Source organism: Nannospalax galili, unplaced genomic scaffold, assembly GCF_000622305.1.
Source record: "Nannospalax galili isolate Female #2095 unplaced genomic scaffold, S.galili_v1.0 scaffold417, whole genome shotgun sequence".
In the NCBI taxonomy this organism is placed as follows: domain Eukaryota; kingdom Metazoa; phylum Chordata; class Mammalia; order Rodentia; family Spalacidae; genus Nannospalax; species Nannospalax galili.
This window is the reverse complement of record NW_008340785.1, coordinates 2,717,895-2,730,318: the sequence shown is the minus strand read 5'-3', so window position 1 is coordinate 2,730,318 and position 12,424 is coordinate 2,717,895. Positions and strand designations below refer to the sequence as shown.

The following is a 12,424-nucleotide window of genomic DNA, read 5'->3' as shown; positions in this document are numbered from 1 at the left end:
TATGCTCAGATGCCAAGGAGCTCAGAAAGTAACTGACTGTGACTAGTAATAATCAGATATATAGAGATTAGAAACACATGTGTAAACATCTTAGTGTTAATTGCATTGAAAATGAAATTTTCTGTATGAAACTTTATTTTAATAATGAAATGAAGATCTTTTTTAAGAGCTAAAACCTCATTTAATTTTATGTCCTATAGGGTTTATCCCAAGTACAATATTGTATAACTGTATTAATTCAACTGTAAACCTAAAAATTTACAGCCAATTTTGAAAGAGACTCATCTTAGCTCTGGAAATTGTTATTGAATATGTCAATGCTGTTGTAATGAAATGCTTCTTCTAAGTATGTGGTTATTAATAATTTAAAAATATATCAATCAAAATGTATATGGCTATCTACAAGAGACATGAATGCAAAAAGTATAAAAAGGTGACTATTTCTTTGTTTGGGGCTCTGCTTTAGAGAAATCTCTCTATGGGTCACTGTACCTGAATAAACTGGTTCCCCATTTTAGCCTTGGGGTTAAATTTTCCTCTATTCTAGGCCTCCAATAGGAAGATGTCTCAGTGGGTAAGTAAGAACACTTGCTCTGCAAGCATAAGGACCTGAGTTTGAGTCCCAAGCACCCACGTAGAAAGTCAGGCATGGCTGCATATGCTTGTAACCCAAGTACTGGTTGGAAGTGGGAATGGCTCATGACAGAGCAAAACTTCATGCTTCCAGTTCAATGAGAGACCTTGTTCAATGCAATAAGGTAAATTGTACAGAAGATACCCAGTGTCCTGCTCTGGCCTCCACACACGAGAGAGAGAGAGAGAGAGAGAGAGAGAGAGAGAGAGAGAGAGAGAGAGAGAGACAGAGACAGAGAGAGAGAGAGAGAGAGAACGAGAAATAAAAATAAAGGAGAGAGACAGAGACAGAGTCAGAGAGAGAGAGAGAACGAGAGATCACAATAAACAGAAATTTGAGGCCTATGACTATGATTTTTAGAAGTATAGTTTGAAATCAAATGTATATCGCTGTAGCTGAGGGGGTCTAGATGTATATTTTGAAAAGCACAGGGCAAGACCATGATTGATAGCATGAAAATGGCCATTTTTAGATAAAGCTTTAAAGGCAAGTATCTTAGCAATCACTTAATGATAGCTCAATTCCTTTACCCCATGTGCAAGGAGGCCAGCTGACATATTTTTCTTGGATTCTACATAGAGTGATATTGCCTATTAGATTCACTTTGCTTTCTCTATGTCCCTGAGCACACAGAAAATATTCCTTTCACCTAAACTCAGTGGCCTGAGACCAGCCAACAGCATCCGGTTACAGACAGACATTCAGTTTATTACCTCCAGAGACCTTTGGACTTAGTTTTCTAAAACAATGCAGTTCTTTACCCTCGACCCATCTACATCCCCTCAAGTTCAGAGCTGCTCAGGATAACACTGGTCATGAGAGCAAATAATTGCTACATGTCTAGGGAGGTTTGGGACAATAAAGTATTTGTCAGGCAGACCAACCAAGAATCAGTAAGGGCCTGGGTACTATTCATAGGTCTAGCATTATTAAAGTTTATAAGGGGGGAGAGATGGGGCAAGTGAGAGGGTGAAGGAATAGAAAAGCGATCACATACAGCTAAAGAGAAGCTGGTAGGTAGGTAGTTGAATTTATTTATAAAATAAGTATTATTAAAAGGACTGGAAATATAGCTCAGCACCCCTGTCTAGCATGTGGTAGGCCCTAGATCTGATGCCCAGTGACACAAAACAAACATAAAAATCAAATACTATTAAGAGAAAAAATCTGTAAAGAGAAAAAATTTCTACTCCTTTAATTTTTCATTTAGTTTTATTAGTATCCGAACTACTACATGTCACTCCAATCAAATAGGTCTATAAACTTGAACAAACCACTAGTTCTTTATACCTGTTTTCTTTACATTTAAAATAAAAGAGCTTGAGTTAGGCATGGTGGTACACACCTTTTATCCCATCACTGGGGAGGCAAAGGCAGGTGGATCTCTGTGAATTCAAAGTCAGCTTGGTCTACATAGCAAGTTCTAGGCAAGCCAGGGCTACACAGTGAAATCGTGTCTCAAAAAACAAACAAAAAAAACAACCAACCAACCAACCAACCAACCAACCAACCAAATAGCTTAGAACACTGAATTCTAGATTCAATTATCAAGAAGACTGAGCATAGATGAAGGTCTGTTTGTAAGACCTTCCTAACGTGGCATAGATTGCAATTAATTAAAGGAGTAGGAAAAAAATACTAAAGCTTATAGTTTTGTCTGTTTTTAATTCAGAGTGATGGACATAGATTTGCTTTCCGTAGTCTTTACTGCCTTGGCACTGGTGTCCATTCTTCATCTGCAGGACAAGAGGAGTGTGTAAAGCAGAGAGGTGGGCAGGTATGCCCTCTTTCTTTGTCCTTTGTCAACATAAAGATTTTCAACATAAAGAATGTTTCTTCCGTCTTGGGGATTCACAGATATTACTAAATATTTACTAGGTTGACAAGAGGCTTATATGGATTTCTGCAAAGTAATCTCAGATTTAAAATAATATCAATAATGCAGTCATAAAAAGATGACTTTTTTAAAAAGTCAGGGCCGACATGCTTCTTTTTCCTAGAATAAGCTCCTGGTTGACATCTTTATGAGGCAAAACAATGACCACACAGTTAGATCTGAAGCGACACCGTCCTCCCCAATCACAGCCACCAAGCACTTGAGCTGTCACCCACGAATATTAATAATGCATTGTTCTCCAACAGTACAATGGGTCCCAGGCTATTAGCCAAGAATGCACATACACAAATGTTTAAAAACTATGATACATATGCACACATAGGCAATTTCTTCTTCTAATAGAAGTGTATGACCAATGGAGTTTGAAGCCTTAGTTGGGGGAAAATGGCTGCTGATTCTCTAGATGCCTTGGCAGTGTCCAATGAAGCACTGGAGACACATCTCAGTGTCCCAGTCACAGCTCCAGCACACAGCCAGACCCGTGCTCTGGAGTAAATGAGTGAAAACCACCAGGGCTGCTGTGGGGTTTGAGTTAGAGTATTTGGCACATGTAGACTATGTAGAAATTTTTGTTTCTTTTGATTTACCCCTAATTTGCATATATATGCATAATTTCAGAGCAAGGGCATAGAACAATAGTACCTTTACTACTCAAAGTTGCATTATTTGGGGCTGGAGAGAAAGCTGAGTAAGATGCTTGCCTTTCAAGCATGAGAACCTGAGTTCCATTCCCAGGACCCATGTAAAACAGCTGGATGTGGTGGCAAGAGCTTGAAATCTCAGGCTGAATGGGTAGAAAGGGGTGGATGTCTGGGCTTACTGGCTGGGCTTACTGGCTGGCCAATAAGAGACCCTGTTTCAAAGAAATAAAAAAAGAAAAGAAAAATAGGAGGATGGCACCAGAGGAACAACCCTTAACTTAGCATCGTCCTCTAGCTTACACACACAGCAATGCAAACAAACATATACAACAGTTGAATCATTTATTTCTACCAGCATAAATTGCAATAAAATAATCTGCCCCAATACAGGGCGTAGCCAAGCTAACATTAAAGACCCAATTAGCAACTTTTATATAACTTACCACATTAAAATCTAAATTTTTTTCAATCCACAATTTTGCTTCTTGAAATTCTGTTTTCATTCCCATAATGAAAAGTGTGTCCAGCGCATCTACAATAGTTGCTCCTTTGATGTTGCCTGAAAAAAAAAAAAATCTCTTCCATAAAACACTTTACATTCATATGTATGTACATACATACATACAAATTGACTATACATAGGGAAAACTAAGGGCAATTCTTAATTTATTAATAAACAGACTGAACAGAATATTAATTTCCTCCAGAAAAATAAAATATTAAAAAATGCACCAAGTCGAACTAAAAATGATCACAGGCTACATATTATAAACACCAATCTTTGACATGTGCTCCAAGTTGCAGAAAATAAACCTCTTAGAAATATCATTTGTGACTGTAGCCTAAAACAGAGGAGCATACTTGTTAATTTTGGTGAAATTGCACTGAAGTGCACCTGTGTGAAACTCTTTTAACATGCTAGCTAGATGGAAAATTATTGTGATAGGTCTAAGAAATCAGTGCAGTAGTTTCCTTTATCGGTAAACAATATGTTCCATGTACTCCAGTGGATGCTTGCAATAGCAGAGCAATAACACACACACACACACACACACACACACACACACACACACACATTTAATGCCCTTTCAACTTGACAGACACTGAGGCTAGAACTTTCACAATTTGAGGCATGACAACAAACTAACACAAAATTCTTTCTCCTTCCCAATTTCATGGACAGAGATTCATTTTGACTGTAGCTCTTGACAAACTCAGCATAGGATATTTTTCTCTTCCTTTCCATATTAAGTGAGTGGCATTTTCACTGTTAAAGGAAACACTTTTTGGCTTCTTGGCCACGCCTTTCTCCCACCTGAGATCCCAATGGCTCCCTGAACTTCACATGAGCATCTATTGATCCACATGGCTTTGACAAGTCATGTTATACTAGACCATGAATTCCAAAAAGGCTATTATTCCAAAAAGACTATTATTTTCATTGACACCACGGCCAGAACTGGAGCTAAATTTACAGAAAGTCTAAAGACATGGAAAAGCAGGGCACCATGATTAGGAACACGAAATTTGTTGTCAGTCACATAGAGTTCAAGTTCAAGATAGTGGATAGTGGCTAGCTCTAAAAAAGCTGTTCTCTAAGTCTCATTTTTCTCACCAATAAAATGTACATAGTAATAAGATTAAAGGATATGTGGCATGGTGACACTTAGCACACAAAAAATGCTCAGTAAATGTCACCTCCAGCTATTACTTGTTATGTGAACCGGTATCATTTAACAGGTTTCCTTAAAGTTTGGGAAGCTGTGCTTTTTACTGGTGAATTTCTCAGACATAGAATACTTCAATTCCTTTATCCCATTACAATTTTGAGAGCTGGAAAGAAATCAAACATAGTAGAAGGGCCTTGAGGAGGTCTTTGCCCTAGGTTTCAGTCAAACATTTATTTCTGCTGATTTCCCTACTACCACAGAAAGAACATTATTAATACCCACAGTACCAATCACAGAGGGTTGCTGTGAGGACCAAATGCAATACAGCAAAAATCACACAGATGGAAGTTCAAATAGCTGCCTAGTCCACCCACCCTGTCCTCCAGAGTACTAACACCAGGAAGTTGGAGCCAAAGCTGAGATACAGAGAGGATCTCCATGGCTGGTTGCCTGGCCAGCTTATCTACAAAGCCACAGCTTTTATGCAGCAGGAAGCAGTTAATGTAGGTGACTCTCCTGCAGGAACCACCTCAGAAGATAAAAATCCTGCTGCTGTATGCTTTATAGTTATGCAAGGTCACTCTGAAATGAAGCTGCTGCTCTTTTTGAAGGACACACTATGTGCTACAGTGCCTCTATAGCTCCAATAGGAGTTCAAGTTTCCTCACAGCATGGTGGACTAGACAACCACAGCACCCTGCGAGTTTCTTGACTACCTTACATTCAGGGAGCTAGAGAGAAGTCAGTCAATAAAAAGCTAGGAGTGGTGGCTCACACTTGGAATCCTCAGGAAGACCAAGACAGGATCATTTTTCTGAGTTTGAGGATAGGCAGGGTTACACAGGGAGATCACGCCAGCTTGAGCTACAGAGTCAGATCTTGTCTCAAAAAATCAAAAGCAAAACCAAAAAACCAAAAACCTCAAATCAAAGCACACTGTACTCACCAAACAAACTGCTTGAATGGCCTTCTTTTGATATGGGTTTCAGTTCATTTAAGCCCCAGGCATAGCGTTTATAATTAGTCCAAGCATGGTTCATCATCTGAGCAAAGAAATAAAAAGGAGATTACAATCTGAATGGGGATGTTTTTGCTACAGAATTGATCATATACTTCGGATTTGAAGGTTACAGCATTAAAATTCAGTGTTTAGTTGAAAAAGATGATTAACTAAAATGGTGTATAAATTAGGATAGGCATGAACAACACACACATTGCTTCTTAATGATTACAAACAGAACTTTTCCTTTTTGAGCCCTTTTAATCCTATTTATTAATATATCATCTTCAAAAGTCAGTCCCTGACAACAGAGATTGACTTTATCCTAAAAAGATGAATCATTCCTATATTTATCTATTTCATTCGCATAAAAGATTGGATCTGCAAATTTTAAATTCATATTTTTGTTCAAGATTCTATTTTCTTTACATCATAGTACACAAATATTCAAGATTTTCACTTTAAATAAATATATTTTGACCAAGAAATATGAGAAGGTATTCTGAAACAGCTAAAAGGAAAAGAAACGAAATTCTATAGTTAGGCCAAGAATTTGAAAAAATTTCATTTATTATAATCAACTTTAATGGAATATGTGTGTCATACACAAATGTTAACTAGAGACTGACCCAGTTTTATTTATTCCCAATTTAGAGAATATGTACCAGCAATATTTTTAAAAGTGAACCATCTCTTTCATAAATTAATTGAATAGAATATTTTTTAGGATAGGGTTTCATTGTGTAGCCCTGGCCTGAATAAAAATTTTAATGAGTCAAAGATTATGTACTATAATAATTACTTTCAGTACTGGAAATTGAACCTAGGACCTTGCACATAATAAGCAAACATTGTTTCACTGAGCTTTATCCATAGACTTTTTATTTTATATTTTGAGGCAGGATCTCATTAAGTTGCCCAGACTAAACTTAAACTTACTATGTAGCCCAGGCTGGCCTTCAGTTCATAATCCTCCTGTCTCTGCCTCCCAAGTAGCTAAGATTATAATTTTGTGCTACCAGGTCTAGTTTATGACAATTTTTTAAAGTTTCTTTTGATTTATTTATTTTTATTTTATGTGCATGAGCGTTTTGCCTGCATGGAAGTCAATACACCTATGCCACGCAAAGCCTGCAGAGGCCGGAAGAGGGCATTGAATCCCCTGGAATTGGAGTTATGAATGATTGTTAGCCACCATGTGAGTGATGGGACTTGAACCTGGGTCCTCTGGAAAAGCAGACAGTGCTCTTAACTGCTGAGCACTTATGACCATTCTTTATACAGATTCTTTTTGGGGAGGGAGGGTCTTGAGAAAGGGTCTCCCTGTAGCACCAGCTGTCCTGGAACTCACTACATTAACCAGGCTGGCCTCGATCTCATAGAGATCCTCCTGTCTCTGCCTCCCAAGTGCTGGACTAAAGGCATATGCCACCATAACCGACTAATATAGATTTTTTTAAAGGGGTTAGGCATTCCTCAGTTATCGAGGACTTATTCATATACTACCTTTTAGCAACAGTAATCAAAATACAGACATGATTTGAAAATGTTTCATCCAGTGCCATATTTTAAAATATGATCAAAAGCCTCACATAAATTATAGGTACTATTCAAGGGCTATTTATCACTAAAAATCTTCAGTAAGATCACCCTGTAACAAGCTATACATGTCCCTGAGTATCTTTGGTTGACCATCTAATGTATCTTCGTTTCTTAGCAATATTACTACTAATAGTTACCAAAAATCCTAACAGTTACCCCAAATCTCTACTATTTGCTGAGTATTCTAGCTAAATGTCAACCGTCAGTATGGTGCTGAAATTTTCCATAACCTATGAAATATGCCTTCAAAACATATTTGGTAGAAGAATAAACTGAAGCTTGGAACTTAAAAACAAAATAAAACTTGATTCAGAGTCATTACTTTACAGCCACGGAGTCTGGGCGCATTCCCACACTGATTGGCTCCAAAGCCCCAAGGCAAGAACCAACACACTTCATCATCTCCCTTTACTGAGTCTGCAGCAGAATCTTCCTCTTATGCAGCAGACTGTGGATTTCTAACAATTTAAAACTATGTATAGGGTAGTGTTTTCAAGATTTTCTTTTCATAGATTAACTTCATGGGAAAGTATAATAGACTTGAGGGTTAGCGACTGGATTTATAGTACCTGCAATGCCAAGGACCAGTCTCACAAAGCCATGAATGAGTTGGTTTCTAAAAGAGTGTCTTTCCTTAACTGAAAACTCAGGATTATAATTCCTCATAGGGTACATGGAAGAACTGTAGGAGCACAGTCTGTATCTTTTAGTATACTGCCTGACAGATGGTATAGATTAGGTGCTTATGAATTTTAAGCCTATATTGAAAACCAATTGTGTTCATAACACAGAACCCAGAAACCAGTGAGCTCCGGAAAGAACATGTATATGAAATCCACAACACACCCTGAGATGATATCTCAGTTTTACTTGTTTTTTCATTCCATCATACGTACTACATTTACTAAACTATTTCTATGAATTTTCAAAGACACTTTAAAAATTCTGGAGCTTTTGGAACACACTCCACATAAAAACAGAAACGCATTATGGTTATTTGTTTCAGCTTTAAATCTGAATGGAAACCAGTACTATATACTATTAATGGCTTAAAAACAGCATAAAGCTTTCCCACAGAGAACTGTGCTGCTTTGAAAAGAAAAAAAAAAAAATCAAAACCAGGCACGGTGATGCATGCTTGTAATCCTAATACTCAGGAGGTAGAGGTAGGAGGATTAGGAGTTCAGGGTCATGCTCCGTTACTTGGTAAGTTTGAGCTATATGAGAGCTACCTCAAAAAAGCCACCAATTACTTGGGTATGGTGGTGCACACTTTTAATTCCAGCACTTGGGAGGCAGAGGCAGGAGGATCTCTGTGATATGCAAGCCAGCCCAGAGTACATAGTGAGTTCTAGGCTAGCTGGGGCTACAAGATGAACCTGTCTCAAAACAGAAACAAAAGCAAAAAACAACCCCCCAAAACAAAACAAAACCAAGCCAAAAGTTATCATTTATACAACATACTACTACACAGATACAAGTATATCTATATATATAAATATATACATACACATATATGTATACATATATACATATATTACTATTTATTAGCTTTTCTTACCCCCCCAAGGAAAGATCTGATATTGTCTATCTTCCTATATTTCATAAAGTGCTGTGACATGTTTCCCCAAATTGTTTCCTCATGTCTTGGGATTTTTATGAGTTAAAGTCAGAAAAGAAGAAGAAAATGATGTGATTAAAATGCCCTGAATGGATCATCAATAAGTGCTTTCTGCAGTTTTGTAAAGTGAAGAGAAATAGTCATATTATTGACTGGCTTGTTGAACACCTTAGCTTGAAATTATCTGCCATAGTAAAGCTAGTTTTAAGATACTATGTGTGTCTGGGTGTATGTGTGTGTTGCATGCATAGAATAATCATGCTATTGAATTCTCAAGTCATAGATAACATCAATTTATTATCTCAGATTTACAACTTACACAGATATCTGAAATCACTGAAATATTTGTAATTTTACAGTAATGAGATACAGCCAGCTAAGGGACCAATTTCTCTAGTCTCAGTGTTATTGCAAGCTGACAAGAAAGGTCACTTCCAAAATTCAACTGTCACCAAAGAAGTTCATGAATAGGATTGGTCCCCCTTGTTCACAGGCCCCTTCCTTTGCTCTGTAGTCTTTTATCAACTTAATTAGGGTTCTATAGTTTGACATTATAAGAAGGATTAAAACAGGCCTAAACCAGTTTGATTAGGATTTCAAATACAGTACTGAAACCCTCACAAGAAAACATAAACTGAAAGTTTTGTTAAAAACTCAGGTTTTTCCCTGAGTATTTAAATCTGTGTTGATGAAAAGTAGAGCTAAAACAGTACGCAGACAGAAACAAAAGCATGACACAAAAATTCATAATAGAATTCATTGTCCTGACCCAGAAAAGATGGAATTGAATCACAAGATATACAACAAATAGCATTTACTTCTCCTTGACTCTGTGCTCACAGAAAAGACTCTTCGATTTGTAATTTCTTCTCAGTTGACATCAGGGCTGAGTAATTAGGCCATGCCATTTATTGAGTGTCTGCTACTCCATGAATAATAAGATGGTAAAGGGAGGCAGACAAGGCTATCTTGTGTACAATCTAACAGATAATGCATGGAAACTTAACAGTCTCCTGTCTTACCTACTCAGTAAATGTTTATAAATGCAAAACAATTAGGAAACTAATAAAATAGCATGTACAACCCTATTGTACTTAACAATTGGTTTTAAGTGTTATATCTTTCCAAGGACAGTGGAAAGACAGTATGAGTGTATTTTTCCCAGCTATGTGTAAGTTTTGTGACCTGTATTTTTGTTGGCAGGAACTTCCCTTAGAAAATATTTTTGTTAATTATGTGCTCTTACAATTTTCATGATAGACATATTAAAAAATTGTTTTTAAAAATCTCAGCAGTTTTGCCAGACAGGCTTATACAGACTTTGGGCTATCATTGCTTCTTTTGTAAAGTCTGTAAGCCATAGGTTGTCAAATAAAAATCCCTATGCTAGGAGTGGGACACCTCCTCTCAAGTTGTTTGTCACAGGTCCCAGAAACCTCCCCCCCCCGATAATACAGATTATTGCTAAATACATGTATGATCAAAATATATCATATGGAATCCTCTTAGTTCCCTGCCAGAACTTGATGGGAAGACCCTTGTGCTGAAGACAGCACACACACTGGACATGGAACATATAGAAATCAAATTGTTCCTGACCAGGGAGCTTCTCCCCTGCTGGCTAGCTCTCACAGTACTGGAAAGTGCTATGCAGGCTGCTAGGGAAAAATTCATCAACAGCCATATGCAGCTGTGAACCCTGTGAACGGCAATAACGACCAGTGTGGCAAGATATGCCTATGGGTGCAACAGTGACATAAATGTTATGTCTGTAACCAATCACTTTCTGACTGGATTTAAGCCCTGTTGCACAGGAGGAAACTATATGTCTAGTATTGAAAATCTTGGCAAGAATCCAGGGTTAGGAAGTTTACAGGACCCAAGATTTAACCTACTACTATTGAGTTGCTAAATGGATATCATATCAAACTGCCCTTTAAATTTGTATCTCTCTACCCATAGATTAGTGCAGGTCTCAGACTTCAACAGAGAAGTTTCCTTGTGCAGCAGACAGTAGTTAACACAGAAACTCACAACTGGTCAAAGTGCAAAGAATAAGCATCAGTGGCGTGCTCAGCCACAAATGGGACATCTATATCACACCTCTTCCCCAAGGCTCAGGGACTATCATAGAACAGGGGGCAGAAAGATATAAAAGCCAGAGAATGGGGAGAACCAGAGTGAAAAAAATGTCCTCTGAACTTGACAAGACCATCGCACTCATGAACTCACAGCATCTGTGGTTTCCACACAAGAGTGGAAAGGGGTTCATAAGCCCCGACTCCTAACTGAGCAGCTATGGACAACTGATAGCTCCTTGGGGAGAGAGGGTCAGTTTTCTTTAAGAGACTAGATCCTAGGAGGTCAATTACATTCCACACCCAGAAGTTACATGGACAGCAAAACTGGGGTTGATGTGTTATTTTTTAAAAAGGACATGAAATTAAAGGGTAGAGTTGGGATGAATATGATCAAAATACATCATGTGGAATCCTCAAAGAATTAATAAGAAATATTCTTTAAAAAGTCTGTAAGTTCCAGTCCCATTTAGAGTCCTCTCCTGGGAGGTTTTGGTTATGGTGTTTTATCACAGCAAAAGAAAGTATCTAATACACTGGCCAAAAAAATGATCCAGAGCCTGATGCTTGATCCAAAGACAGACTGACAATGAACCATCCTTAGTATGTCACTCTCACTATTCAGGGGTGGGGCTTGTTTAATCCCATCATCTCTGTCTGGGGTTGCTCAACTGGGAGACAGTCAGAGAATCTAGAGGCCAGATACTGATGTTGAAGCAAGAAAGTGCCAATATGTAAAGAGAAAAAGCCACAAAAAGGGTCTTAAGGCAGTATTCACAGACAGTATACAGATATAAGGAACAGGAAGCCAGCAGAGGCAGAAATGAGGTGCTCAGTCCTGTGTGATGCACCTGCGAAATTACATCTGTAGAGCAGCTAGAGAACCACAAACAGTGCTGCTGATTCCGGGATGTTGACAAATTATTTTCCTATCTTCTCTGAGGTGTAGCTTTTTGCCCGCTGAGGTTGTTTGCTTACATCCTTGTTTGTCCTTATAGAAAACTTCTCATTTTTCAGTAGTGATATACAAGGGCAGGTCATAGGCATAAACATCTCACAAACTAGCTTCCAAGCTTTGATAACATTGATGTGACTCACCACGAGGCAATTAATCTCTCTGATCCTACTTTCTGCAACCATCATGTAGTTTTCTGAACAAAAGCACAGCTTCATTGGTTGTGATGATTAAATAAAATTATGCATGTAAAGAACACACTGCTGACACACAGTGAGTGTTCAATGCATTTTAAGCATCAAAATTAATTGTATTTAAAACCTAAG

The 12,424-nt window shown here is 37.9% G+C and overlaps 1 protein-coding gene across 3 annotated transcripts in view; it reads right to left on the bottom strand.

The window, feature by feature from the left end:
- Positions 1-12,424, bottom strand: part of Man1a1 (mannosidase alpha class 1A member 1) — a 200,700-nt gene that overhangs the window by 135,218 nt on the left and 53,058 nt on the right. For all 3 annotated transcript variants that reach the window (XM_029564805.1, XM_029564806.1, XM_029564807.1), the window contains 2 exons: positions 5,789-5,885; positions 3,616-3,731 (listed from right to left, as the gene is read on the bottom strand). In XM_029564805.1, the coding sequence (XP_029420665.1) occupies positions 3,616-3,731; positions 5,789-5,885 (213 nt within the window). The remainder of the gene's footprint in view (positions 1-3,615; positions 3,732-5,788; positions 5,886-12,424) is intronic.